The sequence below is a fragment of the Myiozetetes cayanensis genome, unplaced genomic scaffold (assembly GCF_022539395.1).
Source record: "Myiozetetes cayanensis isolate MyiCay16 unplaced genomic scaffold, myiCay2020 scf2-11, whole genome shotgun sequence".
NCBI classification, from domain to species: Eukaryota; Metazoa; Chordata; class Aves; order Passeriformes; family Tyrannidae; genus Myiozetetes; species Myiozetetes cayanensis.
In genome coordinates this window covers 35,201,036-35,224,918 of record NW_026087411.1, presented here as the reverse complement: position 1 = coordinate 35,224,918, position 23,883 = coordinate 35,201,036, and the positions used below count along the sequence as shown (strand labels likewise).

General features: G+C 38.4%; 1 protein-coding gene across 5 annotated transcripts in view; it reads right to left on the bottom strand.

The window, feature by feature from the left end:
* The window catches only part of SMYD3 (SET and MYND domain containing 3), a 392,669-nt gene that overhangs the window by 5,252 nt on the left and 363,534 nt on the right, over positions 1-23,883 (bottom strand). For all 5 annotated transcript variants that reach the window (XM_050315257.1, XM_050315262.1, XM_050315260.1 and 2 more), the window contains one exon: positions 2,161-2,269. In XM_050315257.1, coding sequence (XP_050171214.1) covers positions 2,161-2,269 — 109 coding nt within the window. The remainder of the gene's footprint in view (positions 1-2,160; positions 2,270-23,883) is intronic.

Sequence of the window (23,883 nt, the reverse complement as noted above, 5' to 3'; positions counted from 1 at the left end):
ATGACAAGAAGCTTTTCCTCCTCTCAGCTGTGCTCCCAGAGAGTGGGATTTCAGTCTCTCCTTGTCTCACACATGTGGATGAAAAGGGGGAGGCTGAACAGGGAATAGGTGAAACCACAGCAGGATTCATCGCCTCAGTTGTAAAGCATTTACTGTGTCCTTGTGGACCACTAATGGCTTGGAGACCACAGAGGTATGGCACAGAACAGTAAGCAGGACCTTAATCTCCCTTTGCAGAGAAAGAGGAGATCACAGCTTGAAAAAAGATTTCTTTGTTAGGCATTGCTCAGTATTCAAAGGATCATACAGTAGCAATCTGGCAATTGGGCAACTTCTTAACTAAAAAATGTATGAACATAAAAACATTCTTCCCTAAAAACATATTAATCCCCATCACAGTGTCCACCTTCATTGAAAAGCAGCATTCAGATGTCTCTGGGAATTTATTTCAGTTTAATTTAATGCTGTATCATATTAGAAATGTAATTAGAAGAATGCCTGTTGATATATTGTGGCAGTATAAATGAAAACAGAAGCTCCTCTGACTGGGGTCTCATTCCACCACTAAAAAGGAAAGTCAGAATGTTTGGAAACTAAATATTACAGGGGAAAGAGTAAAGCAGATTACTTGGCATATGACAGATATATGACATACTTCTGAATAATGTATGGAAAATAGAATTGACTACTCTTCCATCTGCTTTATAATGACCAGAATTGGCCATAACTTAAGCAAAATATATCAAGTGAACATTTAAGTTATATCATGACTTAACAAGAGTGGCATCATATTAAATATAATATTAATTATTATATTAAATATTAATTTATTACTACATGTGAAAATTATCCGTTATTCAGCTTGCATCATTAATCAGATGTTAAAACCAAAGAAAGATGGGTGTTGAAAAAAAAGTAAGTACAAAATAATAAATTACCTAGAGAGTCATGATTGATATTAACTTTATAGGGGATCTGGGCAGGAGTAAAAAAGCACCTCTCCCCACCCCCCATGCAGACAATCATCCCCTTTCTTCCCAAGCAGTTACCCTCTTTGCCACAAGACTAGCTCTTCATATAGTAGAGACATTATTCAAAGGGAACATCGAGCCAAATTCTGCACTCCTTTCCAACACTGGTGCCACCCTGAGGCCCACTCCTGCCCAGCAGGTGCAGGCAAGTATCTGGGCCAGGTGGCTTTCTGCAGCACCTGGCAAAGGCAGTGAGGAGCTGTGTCAGGCACTGGAGGTGGGCTGAGAGCTGAGACGGTGAACCAAATGGAGCATGTACTGTCTTCAGGCCAAACTGACCACAGGACAATCAATAATACAGGAGAATAAGCATAAAAACTCTTTGAGGGAAACAGGAGGCAGCACATCTTCCAGAGGGGAAAAAGCACCCAGCAGTGATTGAGGGCTTGAGATGGGAAGCAAGTAAGATTCTACATCCTGAGGACATGTGGCACGTGGAATGGGATTATTCAATATATTTAAGATGATACTAACAGCAATTTAACAGCAGGACAAAAAGGAGCCTGAGGTACATGGAAATTAATATAAAAGTCAGCTCAGGTCCAAGAGGGATGGCTTCAAGCTGAAATGTAACTAACAAAGCACCAGCTGCAAAGCCAGATCAAAGGTGATGAATGATATAAGAAATAGGGAGGATCAAGAAGCATGCCTGTTGATTTGAGTGTGGCTCACAAGAAAATACATTCTCTAAAGACAAAGTTCTCCAACCTGAAATCACAGACACTGATTGTGAATAAGGAGGGGAGAAACTGCAGCTCTGCACCTGTTTTTGTACTTTCAGTGCTCCCAGATTCACTTTGTTACGGGAAGAAGGAACATATGAGGCAGTGAGATAATTTTATTTCTTCAGATCTAATAGTAATTTTTCATCCAGGCACCTTTGAGCTATCAAACTGTAATTAGCAGTGACTGATACTGGAGGATGTCAGTGCCTGAAATGCCGAGCAGCAGTGACCCACCACCACACTCAGCTGCAGACTGGGGAAACACCGCTGGTGAAAGAAGCAGAAAGGAGTATCGAAAGGCATGAGGTACAGCCAGAGTAAAAGTGTGTGTGGGTGGGGGGCACATGGCATTTTCGGGGGAAGCAATGGAGGAGAGCAGAGAAAAAACAGTTCACATTACTGACCTGTTTCAAGGTCTCCAGTGCCTGAGGAAACATGTCTTGACTGTACTGCAGTTTGCCCACTCGCAGCAGCTGGACAGCCCTCAGAGGATGGAAACCAGGATAGTACAGTCTATGTAGAAAAAGAAGGAAAATGTGTCACTGTCAGCTCTCACCTTCACAGTCACTGCCTCTGCTAAGAGCTATTAGGGTGGGACTGTAAAGTCATCGTGAATGTTAATAAGGTACAAAGAGAAAATTAGCTGCAATACTGAGAAGCATGAAATACTGAAGGGAATTAGAAAATTATTACTCTCCATCCCAGAGGAATGCCTTTAACATTATCCTGTTAGAAAGTGACGGGAGTAGGATTATTTAATTCGCTACTGTTGGATAATACAATAGCATTTACTGTACTTAGTGTTGCAAACAGAGGTCCTTCACAATCTCAGGTCTCTGGAGAGGCATAATTTTAAGGGAAAGCTTCATCTGGGAATCCAGTCCTGGATCCTCCAAGATGAAGGAGTGGTACTGCAGGGAAAGCAGGTATGTAACAGTGACACCACTGTTTCTGAGGCTTTGCTTGCTGCTCCCTGTTGCAGAAAGTACTGGTTCTGCACATTCAAGGAAATGTCTCAGATTTGGCTTGTACATCTAGACAAGGTATCTGCTAGTGTGAGAATACACTCCCATTCTTACTCAATTAATGTCAGAGAAGTAGAAGTTCTGTTAAAAAAAAACAACAAACCAAAACAAAAGAATGCTCTTTTTTTTTTTCTAGGCAGTAGAAAAAAAAGGAGATGGAGAGCAATATCATCATTAATTCCTCTCAAGATGTCCATGAAATGTCCATGCTTTCATGGTGGCTGCTCCACATTTTCAAATTCCACTGGCCTTTAGCCCACCATACCTGGATCTCACCCCACCCATGTGTCCTGGATGTGGAGAGCACGGTATCTTGGGCCAGCAACTTGAGGACTGCAGAAAGCCCTGGATGTAACTTGCCTAGAACTGGTCATCAGGAAACATGAGATGAAAGGACACATTTGGAAGTTAAGTCATCTGCAAAAAGACTTTATATCTTTTTTGACTAACTATCACAGAATTTTTAGGGTTGGAAGGGACCTCTGGAGGTCATCTAGTCCATGCACCCTGCCAAGGCAGGCTCATCTAGAGCAGGTTACACAGGAATGCATGCAGGTGGGTTTGAATGTCTCCAAAGAGGAGGAGACTCCATGAGCATCCTGAGCAGCCTGTTCCAGTGCTCTGCCACCCTCAGTGTAAGGAAGTTCTTCCTCATGTTGAGGTGGACCTTCTTGTGTTTCATTTTATGGCCACTGCTCCTTGTCCTGTTGCTGGGCATCACCTAAAAGAGTCTGGCACCATCCTCTTGGCACTCACCTTTGAGATATTTATAAGTATTGATGAGATCAGGGTTCTCTTCTCTAGACTAAACAGGAGCAGCTCCCACAGTCTCTTCTCACAAGAGAGATGCTCCAGACCCCTAATCATCTTTCTGGCCCTCCAGTGGACCCTCTCCAGTACCTCCTTGTCTTTCTTGTACTGAAGAGAACTGGACAAAATACTCCAGATGTGGCCTCGCTAAGGCCAAGTAGAGGAGCAGGATCATCTCCATTGACCTGCTGACCACACTCTTCCCGATGCACCCCAGGATACCATTGGTCCTCCTGGCTGCAAGGGCACACTGCTGGCTCATGGTCAACTTGTCATCCACCAGGACTCCAAGGTCCTTCTCCATAGATCTGCTCTCCACTAGATCACCAGCCTGTACTGGTACTTGAGGTTAACCCCCCCAGCTGCAGGGCCCTGCACTTGCCCTTGTTGAACCTCATCAGGTTTCTCTCCGCCCAGCGCTCCAGCCTATCAAGGTCCCCCTGAATGGCAGCACAGCCTTCAGGTGCTTCAGTGACTATCCCTGGCTTCATATCATCAGCAAACTGGCTGAGGGTGCATTCCATCCTCCATCCAGATTGCTGATAAACAAGCTGAATAAGACTGGACCCAGTACTGATCCCTGGAGAACACCACTGACTACAGACTATGCAAATGAAAGAATAAAACCCTTAAGCATGACTCACCAAAGACAAACATCCTACTTGATCAAAGAGCATTTTATTTCCTCAAGTACACCAGCAGCGTGCTTGAGGAGTATCTAAAATACACAAAGTGTGTCACAGTTTCAGGAAGAATAGTCAATAAGCTTTCTGAAATATACTTTATGAAGAATATTTTTGGTGTATTTACACCAAACCGATGATCACCAGAGTTCAGGGTAACTGCTAATGAATGATACCACTGCAGTCAGGAAGACACTTAAATTTGCATGAATATGATTAAATGCATACTAAAACATTAAATGAAGGAAATTTGTACAATGTACAGGAATCTTCTGATAAGTCTGCATGCAAATTAATTAGTTATCTTTCTCCATTATTTTACACTAATGAAAATGCAAATACAATTAAATACTGTTTAAATGGCAGCGTATCTGGCTGTCCTTATAAATCTCAAATTAAGATGTTTAAACATAATGAAAAATGTTTTCACACCCAAAACCCCCTATTCCACTGATCTCAAGCAGTTTCAGTGAAGACATTGAGAAATACATGGGAAGTATGCCTGGCAGGATCTCAGCTGCAACAGCTTTTGATCTGCCAAAGCCTCTCATGAAGCAGCAGAAGCCAATTCCTCAATGAGAATAATCCATCCTGAATTGCCATAAGCACCTCCTGCTCAGACCCCTTGTGGGTTGCAGTTCAAAAAGACTGGAGAGCCAGCAGACAAGAAAGAAGAAAAATGATAGCACTTATCTCAGCCCAAACTGACCACTCAGGACCTTCAAGGGTCTGGTCAAACAAACACTAGAGAATTATCAGTGGGTTTATTTTTAGATTTTGTTTCTGGTTATTATATCAACATGGTGCTATCTGCTACTAGTGAAATAGGGAGAACTAAGAAATTTTGGTGTTAATTAGTGAAGAGTAATAGAAATTCCAGCACTTACGTGACACAAGTGAAAGTAATGAGCACATGCACAACTTTGTAAAAATTGAAAAGAAAATGTCTCTGTGGTTGTAAAGACATTTCTACCCTCACCTGTGTCTACTGTAAAGGAAGGAGTAAAAAGTCATTTCCTCTCCTCTGGGCCACCAAACCATCAAGCTGCCTGGGGAAGGATCATGGCCACAGGAGAATGTGCCAGGGAGACAAAGAGGATAACCCATCTTTTCAGGCCCCATTAGACTGTTTCTGCTGTATCCTGATAGCTCTGATTCTTTTGCCACTGTTCCTTCACAGTTCCTTTACATCTCTTTCATTCCACACCTTTCATCCTATTAACCATTTTTTAAATCTCCCTTTCCTCACCCTTCTGAATAACCAGCCTCATCCTAATACCAGCACAAACAAGGAATGTGGGTCCTGCCTCACCTGCAGCCAAATGAGGGATAGCAGCTCACGCAGGAAAATCCAGGCTGTGTTTTAGTTCAGCAACATGGTGCCTGCTACACTTCACACAGATACATTAGAATTCAGAATATGCCCCTCCATGAGGACATGTTTCCTTCTATAGATCATTCACCTGCAGTCAATAAAGATCTAGGATTGTGGTATATGCAATACCAGAGAAAACAGACAGCAATTTAGCAATGGTAGGTACTTCACCCAAACTACCAGCCATAAACTAAGGCAAGTGAAAACTTAAGATGAGGGCAGAGAAGGAGTAAAATGTGTGAAAGGAAGAGCCCTGTGCTCATAAATATTTACAAAGCTGTTTTACTGAGATGATTTATGCTCTGATCTTATGCATGTACATAGTTATAGTTTGCAAGCCTTAAAATTGACATTTGAAACAACTGTTTATTATCATATTCTGGAATAAATTTATTAAACTATTGGAACACCTTTTATGGAAGCACATCCACTGAGTTTACTAGAGAAATCCAGGCAGTTTGCAGCTCTTCTGGGAGATGTGCAAGTGGGAAAAATGCTGCTGGCTTCTTCCAGACATCCCCAGGATTCAGTATTATTCATAATACACTGGTAAGACAGAAAGAACTAAGATATAGTGTCAGGTACTTGTGAGCCAACTTATTATCCTCATGCATTGCTCTGAATAAAACAAAGTGGATAGATTAAGAATAAGGAAGACATTTACCAGCCAAGGAACTGTAACTAAAGACTGTCAACAAGAGACTAAGATAACTATAGAGAAATACATGCTGTAAAACATGTTACAGCTTGGGAAGAGTAGGATTTCAACCTGAAAAGGGTTTTATGAGATTTACCAGAGCCTGAGGGACAGAAAGGGGAAGAAGAGTAACATAATGAAAGCTGAAATAAAGATAGTTTTTGGAGTGATGTTTCCTGGCCCTTGGCACTGGTCAATGCCCAGTAGACCACTTGCAAAGAGAGATTAAACAAAATACAACAACTAACAAGTAAAGCTGCCCTGCAAACAAGAGAACTGGAGGAGCCTGAGAAAGATCTGTACATTTGGTATCACATCCTCTGCTTACATAAGGTAGGACAGCTTTGTTCCCATCTAAGCCCAACAGCATCTATGCTAGCCTGCTCCTCCAGCCTGCTCTTCTGCCTTTCAATTGGTCCCCTCAGTTTGATGTCAGCTGCAAACACCACAGAAGTGCCTTCTGTTGCCTTCTCCAGGTCACTGATACAGTTGTTACACAGGACGAGTCCCAGGACAGACCCCTGGGGTACCCCACTGTTACTGGTATCCAGAGAGTGAACAACCTAACAACCATGTCCTCTCATCCCCACCACCCAACCAGTCTTTTACCTATCTAGCTCCTTGCTCACCTGGACTGTAACATCCTAACTCGCATGTTAACTCCCTTCTCTTCTCAGCCTTGCAAAGATTATAGTGAGCAAGCTGGCCAGCTCTCTCAATGCCTGTTCCAGAGGTAACTATCAGGTCTGATGGATCTGTAGGGGTCACACGCTGTCAGGCAATCCCTTGGTTAACTTTCTTTCTGGGATCTGCCTGAGAGACTTCATATGTGAACTGTGATGCAAGGAAGGCACTGTACAGCTTACTATTCAAAACTGCAAATGCAAGCTATGTCCCAGTCTTCAGGTAGCTTGCATCAGTGTCTCACTGTTCCAGGCATCAGCAGTTCCTGCATTTCATTCACAAAATATGAGGATACCAATTTTCACTCAGCAAAGAAATGGACCATACTTTGTAAAACAATAGCTACTTCTAATACCCCATGAAAATGATTGCTCCTATTTGTAATTCAGCCTCAAGGTTTGCCTTGATTAACTCCCAGAGCAGTCAATGATAATATATTTTATAAAGAAAAATATATTTTCCTTCATTCCATGTATTATCTCTGAATCTCTCCAAGCAATCCCTTGTGTTCTTATGTAAAGGACAGTGTAAAAAACACAACCCTCGACAAAATTTAGCTAGTTCTATTTCTTAATACTGTAGTTCCATTCATTCCACTCATCTCTGACTAGAGGGTAAAGAATCAGAGCTTTTGTGTTCTCTTGTAAATTAAAGCCTAGTATTAAAAAAATAAGACTCTGCAAAATCACTGCCATTTCTGATGTCCCATATTTTAAAATAAATAGACGCCTACCATTCCTTGTAAACCAGTTTGTTAACTTTACACTGTTCTAATTAGAAGCAGGCAGGATTTATAAACCCTAAAATAAGGGTTTGAAATGGGAGTGTTACAAGACTCTTTAATATGGTGACATGTAGAAAGTGATGTCATACATAACTGCAAATTAGTTTGCAGTACCTTTTAGCGCAAGTAAATATGACAGCATAAAAGACATAGAGCAGTTTTAGTAGCCCCAGAAACAGAAAAGGGATTAAGAGGCTCCTGGGCTTCAGCAAAGATGGTGAGCAGAATGCAAAGAGGACAGCATCAGCCTCACAACAGAAATGTACACCACAAATACAGCAACCAATAAGTTAAGTCTTTTCTTCTTTCTCTGACTGGTTCTTGATTTCTGAACTGCTCAGTGTTCGAGTACATTCATTAAAGCTGTTCACTGAACTGCAGCCTAGGAATTGGTTTTATGTTGTCTAATTATTTGCTTTTTAATTAGTCAGTGATGTGAGACTGGTCATCTAATTCACATATTACTTCTACTCCTTGGATGGGATGATCAATGGGTTCTGAATATGGGAATTATGAGAAATACTTTTATGACAAACTTACGGCCAAATAATTATTTGTGCTAAATTATGAAACATTTGGTATCTATCAACATTTCCATGGATGAACCAGTTATTTTATGAATAGTCAAAGCAATCACATGTCTCAGGAACATAAGACAGGTAAACTAACTGTACTCATTTAGTATAGTTTACAGATCTTAATGCCAAAGGTGCTGTAGATGTTCAGTCTGATCTTCCTAAACAGAATTTCACCTAGCAATTCATGCTACAAACCCAGAAATTTGAGGCTAAAGTAGTGCTTAAGAAGAAATGTTCTATTTATAGAAAAAATCTTAAGCAGTTTTATACATAATTTGCTCAGTATTTTTTTTTAATGAGCCCAAGCCCTGTGCAAGAATTTTGCCTGGAAAGAACAAGGCTACAGGGTTATTTTTGGAGAAAGTGGAAATGTATCATTGATACTAGATTAAGTGATTGTTTTGCATAGTGTATTAGAAGTGTGGTTGGAACTTTAAATTTTTTAAGGGCACTATATCTGTATAAACCTGTGTGAAATCTTTAGGGGTCCCCGTGAAAGCCTTCCTAAAAAATACTGGCCTGGCATTAACATTACTATTGTATTTTTTTCTTGGAATAATAATGATGTTAACCTGATATTCTTTCTTGCTTCTCTTTCTCTCTCTTTCTTCCTCTCTTTCTCCTCTCTTTTAACAACTTCCTATTTATCACAGGTGACCAGGGAAGTATAAATCAGTTCAGTACTTCACAACTCCCCTTATACTTTCTGCAGCAGCCATGCCATTTTTGGAGTAGAAGACTTAATCCTTTGACTGTAACAGAACTGATATACTCCAGCTGCCCTGAAATGTTTATTGTCCATTTTATATCCCCATCACAGTGTCTCATGGAGATGATCAAAGCATTAGTGAGCAGTTTAATGCTGGCATCAGTTTTTTCTATTTTTTCCTAGATTTGACTTCTCTCACTTGTGTTTTGGGATCAGCTCCTCAGCACTAGCAGGGAGGTTTTCCTGGAGCTAACTGCTAGTGCACATCCCTAAAGCATTATAAAAAACCTTTGCCAGCAATGAGAAAATGTTATTAGTAGAAGTTTTATGCTGTAAAGTCTCTTACACACTAAAGCAGAGAAGTTACTTTCTGTGATTACTATGCAAACCTAGTAATTATCCCCAAGAGACTTCTTCTGGTTTAACCAAATAAAGCAGAAAGTTGGCATAATTTTCTGACCCAGCTGGGGTAATATCAGTAGAGATGTGCAGACCTAAAACCTCTGATCAGAATTCATTTGGAAGTCTCCATACTCTTTATAAATACACCCTGACTGCACATTTTTGCAGTCTAATTTACATGAGCTCTCTCTCTGAATTGTTTTGTATTGGCAAAACTCTTGGTTATACCCACTATTGATATTTTCACCAATGATCACAGCTCATGTACGAGCCTCATCATACTAAGCAGTAAAGTGTACAGCATGACAGCCTTTGTTCTGCACAGAGAAGATATGGAGACCAAGGCAAATGAAATGGTTTGACCAGTGTTACAATGTTAAATCTCTGGGAAAGCCAAAAGTTAAACCTAGATCTCATTGTAACTTTAGGATGGCTGTTGGTTCATGGAGAGAGTCTGGTTCTTGTGTCTATGCTGTCTTGCCTCTATTTCTGGCTCTAACAATCCAAATGAAAGTAAATGTAGTTTTATAGGCTTAACAGTCTTGCTGTAATTTGCAAACAAAACATAGAGACAGTAACCTTCATTCAGAAATTTTTGTGCCAGAATGCCAACTTATTTTTCAGTGTGTTTCACCCCCCTCCCCCCATTCTGTTGTAACTCAAGAAATGTGCCATTATTTCAGTGAAATAACTGCCTCTGGAAACAGTTCAGGATTTAGATCTGTGAAATAATGGCTCAAAATATTTTTCATCACATCTGCATCTCATACTGTTCTGTTACTATTTGTTTCAGTAATTTAACTGATGTGATCAAATAAGCAATCATACTTCTTAATTGACTGAATTCTCAACAAATGTTAGCTATCCACTGCAGAAATTATTTTTCTCTGGCTGCTGATCATTCTACCATATTCCTTATGATGATAATTTATGTCACATTAAAGTGAATATTGTTCCAGCTGTTGGCTCTGCCAAGATTTGAATGATAACCTCAATAAAATGAAAAAAGTATATAAGTATAAACTGCAATTTTCATCTTGGCTCTTAATCTGTCTAACTCACCCACTTAAAATATTAACTCTGTCTCTTTTAACTGTCCTCTGCAATGTTCTCTCCTCTTCTGCTATTATGAGATGTTAAGGAAAGAAAGGGTGCTCAATCTGGAATGGAAGTAGGAAAAGGTTTTATATATTGTCTCTGTGTCCTGTCTGAGCTTCAGAACATCTTGTAGCTCTTAGGGGTTTTTTGTTATGAGTTCACCACCTTTACAGATAAAGATGGTAGTACGGACTGTCCCAGCAGATAAGGAGATTAAGATCAACGGTTTAGTTCAAAGGATTTATAAAAAGATTTTAAAAGCCATACAGAGTACATTGGAAAAATGCCAGAAAACTCAAGAGATGTAGGAAAGACAGCAAAGGAACAATGGGAAAGCTAATTAAAGAGAACATGGGAAGAGAAGCAAAAAAATGAAGGAAAATGTACACCAGAGACACTAATTTGTGACAAAGATCTTGGTGTCACCTTCTCATCCAGCAGTAAGCCTATGACTAGCTGTTGATGTTATGAAAAATAGCTCACCTTCCGTTTCTCATACTCTGAGAATACAAAACTGCAGCTACAAGAAATGCAAGTTTAGACCGGTTTTCTTACAGCAAATCACAGATCTGCAGGTTCTCACGACCTCTCTTTTTCAGCCACAGAATCAGAGAGTGACAGAAAAATGAAAATCACTGCTGGATACCTACACAAGTCACATATAACTTTCCTCTAATTGATTCCCTCTGCTATAATATGAGCATCCCAATATCAAAGCCATACAAATTTAATTACTACTAGTCTCAGCAAACCTTGGAGTAGTTGTGTCTGTGTGTGTGCTTGCACAAACTGCAGAAGGAAGGATGCAGCTGGCAGTACTGGCATCTTCAGTGCAAAGTGCCTTCTCCCCACTCACCAGTATCTGAGATCATCTCAGAAGTCTGTTGTAATACAAAAGACTGATAACATGCAAGTTAGACCCCTGATTTAAGCAATAGTATAAAACTTTCCTGTTCCCTTTTCTGTTGAATCTCCAGAAATGGTCAGGTGCAGTGCAACGACTCTCTCTTTTTAAAGAGATGATTACAAATACCAGTTTCAGACAGGACGGATGAAATCTGAGAGATACTGTCATTTTTCTCATGACAGCTGTTGGTCAGGGAAGAATCAAAACAGCATGGTCTTTAACTAGAATTCTGTCACTTTTGACTCCTGGAGACTTGTTTTATGTTTTTGTTTTTTTTTCATTTTTTTTTTTTTTTTCTTTTTTTTTTTTTTTTTTTTTTTGTACACATAGGTCAGTGTTTTAGTAGGCATTTATATACACACTGACAGGCTCTGAAGTACCATGCATAATTTGGGAAATGGATCTTGGTTTTAGAATGGGTATTTCTTTAAGAACATTAGCTCAGTGAACATTACGGTCAGAAAAAACAAACAAACAAACAAAGGAAAAGGGAGAAGTGCTGTAAAACTACATCCCAATCCTACATCTTGGGTATTGTATGCAATTCTGATCTTGTCTACTCAAAAGAGTTCAGTAGAGAGGTACAGGCAGGGGTGATGAGGACAATTAGAGGCAGTGCAATGAAAGAGCAGATAAAGAGTCCAGGACAAGTCTGCAAAAGAAATTATTGTGGAAGGACTTGATGGATTTACAAAATCACAGTCAGTGTGGAAAAGGCAAATGTCACTCGTAACACCCAGAAGACCAAATCAACAATTGACACATTCAGAACAAGTACAGTGTTCTGTCTCACTCAGAACATTGGTTGAATTATCAGCCCAGTACCTCGAGGTACAGTTGATTTCTGATCAAAAAACACATGAATAAGCAAGTCAGGTTCATATTTTCTTCCTCCATGACTACATCATTTGTCATGTTACAGTCCTCCTGGGATCTTGAAATCTTCCCAGTCTGCTATTTTCAGAAGATAAGCTTCTAGTTTAGAACAGATGGAACTGTGGAAGGACTCAGAAATATCCCTGTTTTTTGATATCTCCTCAAACCAGCCTCTTTCTTACCCAGTTTCTTACCCATCTTATAATTTCTGTGCATATGACCTAGGAGAATGAAGGTGACTTTGTAGAGTTCCATTACATTCTTCATTGGAGCTTAGCTCTGTGTTATATTCCTGCATTTAGATTATACTGTCTTATCAAAAATACAGTCTTGCACACTCCATTTCCAGCAAATCTGCACTGGTTTTTTACAGCACTTTCCACTCTTTTTACTTTTTTCTCCCTTCATAATTTGCCCTAAATCTTTGAGGCGATAGCCCTCTAGATCCCCCTTCTAAGATACTATGGCCTTTTTCTTCAATTGTTTACTGTCACCTCTGATGTGAGGATGTTCTTTGAGCATGCTTTGGAAATTTACCATGTCCATAGCTAATAGTGAAGCAATTTGAATGCAGAAAGGAATTTACTCTGCATCCAATTAACAAGATGGCCCTTTTTTCTTTGTGTAATCTTGTGCCTCTGTGGTTCCCTAAGTAACAGTTCCCTGTTTCCTGTTTGCCCTTACAACTACATGTTTCCCAATAGAATTTCATGTTAATATCAATATGGGGTTATGTTAAAAAGCAAGACCAGGGATCTCTCCTTTACCCCACAGTCTTCACACTAGCAAGAGGCTGTTTCACTGTCATTCCAACAGCAGATAAATGATACAGCTCAACATTTACAGGCTTCTAATTTAGTTGAGTAGCTGTTAAACCTAGTGATACTAATCTCACTGTCCTGATGATGTCTGGCTGGCTCATTAGCTCATTTTTGACCACACAGCCACCTTACAGGCTCATCTCTCTAACAACTCTTTTTTGTTTGTTCGTTTGTTTTGTTGGTGTTTTTTTTGTTGTTTTGTTTTCTCCCACAGTGTTTTCACTTTTTAAGATTTGTCAGGCCTGTGCTTGACCAGCTGCCATTTCAGTTTATCTTTCTTCTGGAATACTTACTGTGAAGAATAGCAACAATAACAGCTGAATTAGCATTTACAAAATTTAGTGAAATTCTTGTGCGTAACTTGTTACCAGCATGTCTGAACAGGAACTTCATTGCCTGATGTCAGACATCTCATTTAGACAACTAGCCTTACTCATCTTCATGTCTCATCTTTTCCATCTGTAAGATGAGAATACTGATCTATTTATTCAGTGGAGCTGATGTGATGGCTAAATTCTATTGTGTTTGTGAAGAGCTTTAAGAGTTCAATAGGAAGATTCGGTAGAAGTTCGAAATATTAGCAGTAGTTCTGAAAAGAACACCAAATCCTTGGTAAGCTACACAGTTAAAACATGACTGCTAAACAAAACCATATGGATGAACTGGAGAACACATAACTTCCATTCAGTTGCTCAGCTGGCTAGAAAATTTCTCTCATGACCCAAAAGGCATGTAAATTGCTCCAGAGCTTCCTAGGAAATAAAACAATCTGGAAGAAAGGGGAGGGGGAAAATAGCTTTCTTTACAGAAAAAAGGAGACCAACTATGAACTTTATGAATAGCAATCATGAGCAATAATCTCTCCCAGGCTCTAAAGTGCTGCCTGAAATGCTAGCTGAATACAAAGGAGAGATTTTTTTCAGGTAACACTACAATGCCTCTTCGCAGCACAGAAAACAGTGTGTGATACTTCAAATGACCAAGGCATGCTTGAATTCTCAATTTGTAATTGAAAGTAGCATGTTCACTGAGCAAGCATTTTTCCGGGAAAGCCAGGTTTGCTGTACACCTTGATTAATGGGTACACTGTACCTTGGCAGAACAGGCAGGAGGTAAAAATTTTTTAAGAGAAGATTTCAGTCTACCATTTTGTAATTATATGTTATTGTCCTGAAAGATTCTGAGGTTTTTCAAAAGTATACCTAGCTACATTTATGTGGCTCAGCCATTCAGACCTTGTTTAGAGATATTTGAGACCGGGGTATGAAAGATACTCTCCAATAGGCACTTTGTATCAAATTTCCTCAGTATGAGGTTTTGGATTGCATTTCTAGATTAGATCATTGGAGGTCCATGTCTTGATGTGATGAGGATATATTTCTATAGGCAAAATAAGGGATGAACAATTCATTTAAGCTAAACTGTAATGCATTCAGGGACCTACTGAATAAATCTCCTGTATAAAAACAGATACAAAGAGTTCCCACATGGAAAATATAGGGTACACTACACAGGAACCCACCAAATAATTAGCTGCTTTTTCTTCCACTTAGTGGCTACTACATAAAAATATATGACGGGTCTGTTGAAAGGATGCTTTCTTCAATCATGAGAACTTCAGCCCTTATGAGAAGAGCCTTGGAAGGGTGGCCACGTCTTGAGGCCAGACCACAACTGAAGTGGCTGAACATGACAATGAATATGAATTTGAGCCCATCAGAAAAAAAACAAAAACAAAACCAAAAACAAAACCAAAAAACCCCCACAAACAAAAAAACCAAACCAACCGAAAAAAAACCAAAAAACACACAAACAAAAAACAACCCCATCCGACCAACCATACAAAAAACCCCATTGAAGCTTCACAGGAAATCCTGTGGAGTTACTTGAGAGAGACCTGAATAGTCAAGCCCTTACAATGATACTTGCTCAGACACTAGTGGAGGTACAGGTATTTCATGTCCAACCTCCTTTCCCAAGGCCATGGGTAGATGTTCCATGGTGCAGCACAATTCTGACAAGAAACCTCTGAAAAAATTCAGTAAAATTTTACCTTGCACCCCATTCACTGTGGGCAGCATAGGCACAAAACAAGAGCTACAACTGCACTATCATGCCTAAAGTGCATGAGTAAATGGCTTTCAACAGCCTAAAATTATGAAACAGTGAGCAACCACATTCTCTCTCAGCCGATTCTGTGCAGGCATTTACCACATTGATTTATGGATGAGTGGGGATAGAGGAGGGGAAATGAGCAAAAGGAACATACATGGACTCTATCAAGTACTGTTTTTTCTGTCAAATGTTAGTTGGGTCCCACTGAGCTAAAGAAAGACTGTAATTCTTGGCCCACATTTCCCAGTAGAGGATTTCTGTGCAATGAGACAAGGTACACAGTTCTAGCTCAAATAATAGCCAGCACATGGGGAAGCCAGTGAGCTGGTTGTGCAAGTGCAGCAGAGCTGTCAGGGTAATCAATCCATGGGTCCTGCACCACTATTTCATCCTATATACCAGGTTATACCTCTTTGTTGGCTAAAGCACTCTGGTATAGTATTTATTATTGGTTTCCCATTACAGGTACCAGCTGTGTCTGAGGCAGAACTCCAGTCTATCTCACAACTCATTATTTCAAACAGCAAGAAGAAATTCCCTTTCCTCCCTCTTCAGAGATACTTGACTCCTTTTTTTTTTTTTTTCTGTTTTCTCCTTCTAGTTTTTGCATCTTTCTTTCATGGTTTCTCTATCCTTACCCTTACATTTTCTTTTTTCAGTACTCTCTATCCTTTTTTTATCTCTAGTTGCTTTTCTTCCCCTCTAACCAACTCTTCTAATATTTTTGTTCATATTTTTAACATTTTTTTCACTCCAGGGTCCTCTCTACCTACTGTGTAACTAAAGCAGTAGGTCCTGGGGAGGTTGCTCATTTGGATGTGCAACATGCAAGGTATACATCTTTGAAGCAACTGCTAGACTACTAACAGCTGTTTCAAGGTAAACTCTCTTTGCACTCTAAAAATTACATGTAAAGACATGCAATGGTGTACTGTTCACAAAGGCTCAGGAAACTGCACATTGATCTATGATATGTCCATTACTCTCTGCAGCCTAAAGGGCATCTTTCTAAATTGGTACAGGAGCCGGCCATGAGAAGAAATCTGTCAATACGCTTTTGTGAGGCACAGGAAAACCACATACTGAGTCTTTGCTATTAAATGTGAATCCATAGAATGAGGCAGGCATCAAAATCTAAAATGCCATTTACTTGCCTCAAGCAGAAATAAAATGTCATGGCTCCTTCTGATTTCACAAAGTAGCAGTTTGATTGTCAATTTGTGATTTCTCTGAAATATGGCTTAGATATCTCTTGGCTTTCACAGCGTTCATTCTGAGAATTCTTGTATCACATCCAGTTTGTATTTCCTGCTGGACCAGATGTATCTTAATAGAGTGCAGAAAAAGGCCTCTGCTAGGTGACAGCTTCTTTCCCAGAAAAATGGAGATCTCTCCTGGAATCACCTTGCATCGCAGATGCACATTACAGCACTGCAAGCTTTTGTAATAAAAAGGACTTCATGCTCTCTCTCGTGTCTGTATTTTCTTTCTTTCTCTGCTCATGCTGGTACATCAAGTAATGTTCTTGGTCTGCTTCCTCCCATTTTTAAGAAAGACCAGCTCTTAGAAAGGGCTCTGATAATTTCTGACTGGCTTTTGGCAGACTTTTTTGAGAAAAACCATGATATACCTTATCACAGTCCTTGATATTTATTTTACATTGTCCCTTATCAGTGGCAGCTGATGAAGGTTGTGCTTTCATATAAAAAGGTATATGGCTCAGTTCTAGCCCTTACTTGGTTGGTGCCATTCTTAGCCTTGAATCAACAGACCCTCTCCCATCCAGATCTGCCATGGCCAGGCAACAGGGTGGTCAGTGGTTGAGCTCCTGCTTTGAGCAGCTTTCCCATACGTGCATTTTACCTCTCCCAGGTATCCTAAAGCTGAATGACCTCTGCTTTGGTGTTTGGTTTTGAGATCTAACATCCCTTCCCCTCAGAAAGCATCTGGATTATAGTTGTAATTTTTTGGTATAAATTTAATTTTAAGGTAAAAGATAATAATTACATGAAAAGAAAAGACAAAGTTATGCATTTCTAGACACAATCTTTCTAGATTCAGTCTTTTTAACAGTGCATTTCAAGAATAGATGGAAGAATGAAGCTGACTTCTGAACACAGACTTATTTACCTACAACACATCGGAAGGCCTCAATAGTTTATCTATTTTAATGTGTTACTCTAAAGTACAAATAATGATAACCATGCAAGTAAGTTTTGCAAAATACATACCTTTTTCATTGCTGTTTTGAGGCATGATACAGTAGTTTGTTTAAAACTGCAGAGTATTAACTTCTCTGTGACATTTGTTTATGAATAGTGGTGAGCCAAGAGGGAAATTTTGCTGTGCATGGATGTACACTGACAGCATGAACACTACAGTGCAGTAAAAGTATTCCCACCGTGACATAAGTAGATTTAAAATGAATGCATGAAGATATGCAGATTGCCTAAAAGATGAGCCCAGACAGATGAAATACAGCCATTATACAATTTTTCTGATTCCTACATGATAAAATACAGATCAAGTCATTTAATACAGTATGTCATACAATGGTATACAACACACAAGATGTAACAATTTAAGCCAGTTTCAGGTGGAGAAATACCTATATCAGAAAACAGCCACTGAACAAGGCTATCTTCCCCTCAACAGAGAAGCAATAAATGAAGAGATTACTGGGTTAGACAGTACAGGAATGTCTTGTTTTGTCTCCACTCCAGAGCACATACACTAATCTATTCTTTTTTTCTCTACCTTACAGATAGAGATTCAAAAATTCAAAATAGATAAAAGAAAGTTTACACATAAAGAAAGTGTTTGGTCAAACCTCAGCTCTATATTTGCCAGTGTACATGAAACTACCCCAATAATCCCTCAGTTGACTTGATTTGAAATAATGACTGCAACATGAAACAGTTCTCAAGTTATAATTTCAAATATTCAGCATTTGTAATATGGGGGCAAGCATAGATTTTCAGGAAGAGTCTGGAAATAACTGCAGTTGTTGGATAGACATAATTCTTCTGCATAAGACTAGAATTAAACAGCTTGTCTACTATAGACTTTCAAGGTTAATTTGAATTCATTAATAGTGTGAATTTTAAATAATCACTTCAGCCATGTTGTAGACTCTGTCATTGAAAACTAACACAGAATTATTTCATATTTAGCTTGATTCATTTCCAAAGCAAACTCAGCCAGACTCCATTAAATTGAGAAAAATACAGGTATTCAGAAAGATTAATTAAAACACTTTAAAATCTATTTGGGTTATTTACCCTTGAGGCAGAAGTATTGGTTAAACAATGGTATACTTAAAAAACCAAAGCCCTTCTTTCTTCAGAACACTGGTCCAAAACATATGTAAAGCTAAAATCCTGTGATGATGATCATGTAATTGTCGCCTCTTCAGAATAAAATTTGATTTTTTTACATGACTTGCTCAAAACAAACAGGAGGTAGCTAGAAATTTGGCTAATGTGATGAAAAAAAAAAATTTATCTTTTAAGATGCTAAACAAAAAGGGGCAAGAGGCAAACTAGATACAAGAATACATTTTGCATTATTAGGTTAATAAACTGGTTGTGCGATATTTTGATCCAAAATTGATGGTACAATAACTATAAATTATGAAGTATTAGTCAGAAATGGCATATTGTGTTTAATGTACTAGCAAATACTAAACTACCAACAAACACATAATCAGTTGCTATAGGAATTCTAATCTCCAATTCTAATGCCTCAAGAATTTTTAAGGGATGTGATGAATTCTGTCCTTTAAAAAACGTGTACTTTCCCATAATCGTGTTTAGTGGATTTTCTGCACAATCCTCATGTGCATACTGCACAGATCACACAGCACCTCATCAGATCCGAATATCTGATTTGAATTTTTATTGAACACTGACCTTTCCAACATACATTTAATTTGTGTTTATATCTAATATATATCTCGTGATCTCAAATATCCCACTCTGCTTATTTTTAAACCCTAAGCAGCATGAAAGCAGTTTACTAAGAAAAAAAAGGGAGCAGATCAAAAAGAATAAAAGATTTTTAAAGGAAAGTGCAATAGTTAATTATTTCAAGCCTAAAAACTGGGAGCAATTCTCCCATGTGTATAAGGGCCAGTAGAGGTCCTGTACATCAATTAGGCCCACTTAAAGCACATTTTGAAGGCTTAGACAGGATTTCTATGGTGCATAAGCCTGGGGCTGTCTGTCTGCATGTGAATTTCATTCCCTATGAATATACCTGTCAAGATAGCTGAAATCCGAACATTAAGGAGGTTGTTAGCAAATCAAAATCTAAATTCGCAGACATTGCCACCTCAATTGTATTTGTCACTCTTCCCTTTCTCACAGCAAAACAAAGTGGTTACATGCACAAAGCAAGTGCAAGAAATAGTGGCCACAGCACTACATTTTCTCAGTTAAACTGCTTTTAAGGGGAAGATGGATGGTACTCTCTGAAGAAAAAGATTGTTTCTCTCTCTTGCTGTCTTTAAAAGAAGAGCTTTTAGTGGTACTCAATAAAATTCGTTTCTATGTCAGGAAATGCAGAGCAGAACAAATACTGCACTAATGCTGCAAACCTTCGATTGCCTGTTTTGTTCACATACATATAGAAGACTTAAAATGCATGATTAAATGGTATTATATATGGAGTTGGAATTTAATCCCTGATGAGCAACTATTTAGGATTCATGGATTCTTAGTAATTACAGGTTTCTCCATTCCTTTACATTTCTGCATCAGTCATGATTTCTAAGGAAGGTAGAATCTGGAAATCTGGAACCTCTACTTACTCCCAGAATTTACTGGAAAACAGTAAATTAAACATTTTGACAAGTATTCAACTAGTTGGATCCATGTTAAACTATGAAATAAAGGAAAAACTATGGCAATAGTTGTAATTCCTGGAGAAAAGTCAAAGATACTTCATGTGGGGTCTTTGCACTGAAAGCACACAGAATTCAGGCTTTGCATTCTATTTGAACCTGTCCTATCAGATTCTATCTGATCTATTAATGATATCAAATTTGAGAAAACTTTTTAATTTCCAGTTTGATTTCTGAGCATTTTTCTATGTATCTCCTTACATTTCATGTCATGCCAAATTGTCAAAATATCACCACTGCCTCATTTAAATCCCTCTCGAGAAATAACATGTTCTGCTGTACCTAAAGAAAGCACAATTTGTGTCTTTTCTCACCCCACGAATTCTCTAGTATACATTGTCACTGGATTATTTTAGGAAACACTGCATTCTGTCCATCTTTCAGCCTGTGCTCTGAGGTCACTTAATGTCTTACATTAAGTGGTCATACAAACTGAAATGAGGATACAGAAGGATTGATTTTGCTTGTCATTTGGTAATATTTGACAAATATGGAAAGCTTCAGTACAGTGCATTTATATAGGAACAACACACTTCCAAAGAGAGAAGCCATCTACACCACAAACCTCCTCCTATAAGTATGTGCAAACTTCATCAATGAACACATTTACTAAATGCTGTAGAAGTAAATGTCTAGACACTAAAAGCACCATTCTTAAAGGGCCATAGTTTCTAATTTCTTTGGAAAACAGACACAATCTACACCATGAAAAATTTAATGGCACTTTAATTATCAGTCAGTTGAATAGCATGAGATATGCGTGCCTTCATTTTTTAATACCTTCTGCCCTTTCCAGCAAATTGTGGAAAGAAATAATGGATGCCTTGAGTATTCTTCCTTTCTGTTTCTAACAAAATTAAAGGGAAAAAAAAAAGATTCAAATTCTTTTGAACGCTAGCAATGATGACTATGGATTCACAAACGCAGCTGCAGCATTCACATCAGTGCCAAGGTAATGCAAAAAATTTGCCCCTTTGGTTGAGTTCTGCTACATAAACTGCTAAAAAGCTCTTGGCTGTCTGACTCAAGGTTGCTTCTTTGTTTTATAAGGCCAGAGCGCTAGCATTTGAAAAATATTTTGTATTTTGCAATATTTACCACATTTCCTTCTACAGAGATGTTGTAATCATTCAAGAATAGCAAAGAATATTACATATATAGAGAAACCTTTATGAATAAAAGCAATCCAGCATTGGGTGTATAGTTAATGAAAAATGTTAAGCTGGATACAATGCAGCCTAGGCTGTGTTTTAAACCACACGTCACACACATACAGTGGCACCTGAACAGCAGAAAAATTGACATTATATTGACAGTCTCTGTAATGCTTAAATCTTCTCAGAACTGAAAACCAGCTTACTTTATAAAAGCGTTTCTGTTTAGCATTACGGGGAAATGGGCAAACTAGCATGTCTTCATTTTGGCCTCAGTGGTTTTTGTTCATGCTGATCTCCAGCACAGGAGAGCTTCCTAAGTATGAAAGTACACCTGCATTATTTAATTCAATATATACTATTATATACAGTACACAGCATTGAGGAATTAGCAAGAACAGTAAGTGTGTGATAGGGAGAAATCTTTTTGTCTATTCATGCTCATTGAAAGACGATGGAAGTAAAAGATATGTTCAAAGCTTTGTGCTCCTTACCATAATAATGTGTTTGACCACAGGATACATGCATTAGCTACAAATGAACATTAGTTACAAATGTAAATATCCCTCTGGGGATTTATCTTTGGTAAATCTGCATAGCAATAAATAAGGCATAGCAATGTGGATTGTATTACTATTATTATTACTACTATTATGTATTCCATATTTTAAGGAAGGAATTAAATAGTGATACAAATAATTGGAAGAACTGGTGCTACTCACTGTGCTAAATCCTCTCTGCTGCTTTGCTTAAAAGGTATATCACACAAGAAAACATTTAGCCTCTAAAGATACAGTACTGCCAAAGCTGAAAAATCAAAATGCTCTCACTTTGTTATTATGTCAAGAATTAGTATTACACTGAAAGTCTAAATGATGCAGAATCACATATTGGCAAATTTCAGAGGAAACATCTTGAAAGGAACACTGTATTTTTTCCATACTACTTATTCTATATTATAGAATTATATATATTATAGAATAATAGCATTTTAAACATCCTGTTGTGATGAAGAGTAGTAATGAAAACCAGGAAAATGGCACATGCCTAACTATGTATAAAGTACCTATTAAAGCACAGTTATCCAACCTGATAATTCATAAATAAGGAACATTCACTGGAAGCAAGTAATTTTGAGTGTCATCTTGCATGTTTATATATGTTCAGGTCCTCTAGTTTCTCTTGCAATTATTATCATGATGAAAGAGTACAAAATAAATCGGCTATAGTACATTTTTTTCTCTTTTTTTCTTTTTCTGGAAGTTGTGAAATGTGAGCTTTTTAATAGCAGAATATTGTTTTTTAAAGTAAGAACCTGGAAAGCCTTGATGTTTCAGTGGCGTTTTAAAATCTGACTAGAGGTTGCAAGGAGGTTAATATTAGTCATCGCTTTCTTATTGTTATGCTGCTTTATTCCCACAGGTTTTCCATAAACAGCATGAATTTGCATAGGCAACACAATATTGAAGGACAAGATTAGAGCATGGATACCTGAAAAACTGTTAAATAAAAAGTCAGAAACATTAGCTGGTGTAGCACGAATGTTTTTTAGAGGATTTGCATTGGAGAATAATATTCTTCCGGAGCACTTGCTCTATTTCCACAGTCCACGATGACTAATCACAAAAGCACTGGTATTAAATCAGTTAGCAGAGCTGAAACCCAGCAAAATGTGTCAAATGTAGATGAGTTTAACCTTGCAGTATTCAAGGAACGGAAACTATACCCTGGGGCACATTAGAGAAATACATGGATAGTAATTATCTAAAAGGAGATAACCAATGTGGATTTAGAAAGGCAAGAGCCTCCCTAACTAATCTACTTGACCTTTATCATGAAGCTAAAGACAAGGCTGATAATAAGCTCAGCAAATAAAAGGAGTGTATTTATATTTTCAGGAGGTCATGTGGGCATACATAACAAATAGATGAAAGGGGTGAAAAGAAAATAGTTTTATAAAAAACCTCTGAAAACTCATAAGAAAGCATGCACTGCAAGGGAATGAATTTAACCCTCCACCAACCATTGAGGGACACACAACTGCAACACTGTGGGAGCATTTGTTGCACCATCCTCATGGTAAGTTTGCCCAGTAATGTAAATGGTAACCAGAGATGGTTGTTCCATGGGAGCTGCTGGTCCTTTTAAATGTACATAAAGCATCAACAGCATAGTATCGACACAGTATTGACAGGAATCTTAGTACTGCTAAAAAATCAAATTGACAGATCAAGAAGCTATAGTACATAAATCCCTTTCTACACTCAGCTTTTATTTTTCAATTGTCTTTTTCTTTTTTTTTGAGATAGCATATGAACCTAGGGAAGGCAATGCTGAAAGGGTAACAAAGGTAAAGCTACTTTCAAAAAAAAAGGTTTTTCTTGAAACTGATTTTCTCATTCATGACAGTCTGCAGATGCTTTGTGCAGAGAATGCTTGGGCCATAGTGAAAGTCTCTCTTCTGACAACCACTTCCAAACCCCATAAAAATTAATGACATTTGGAC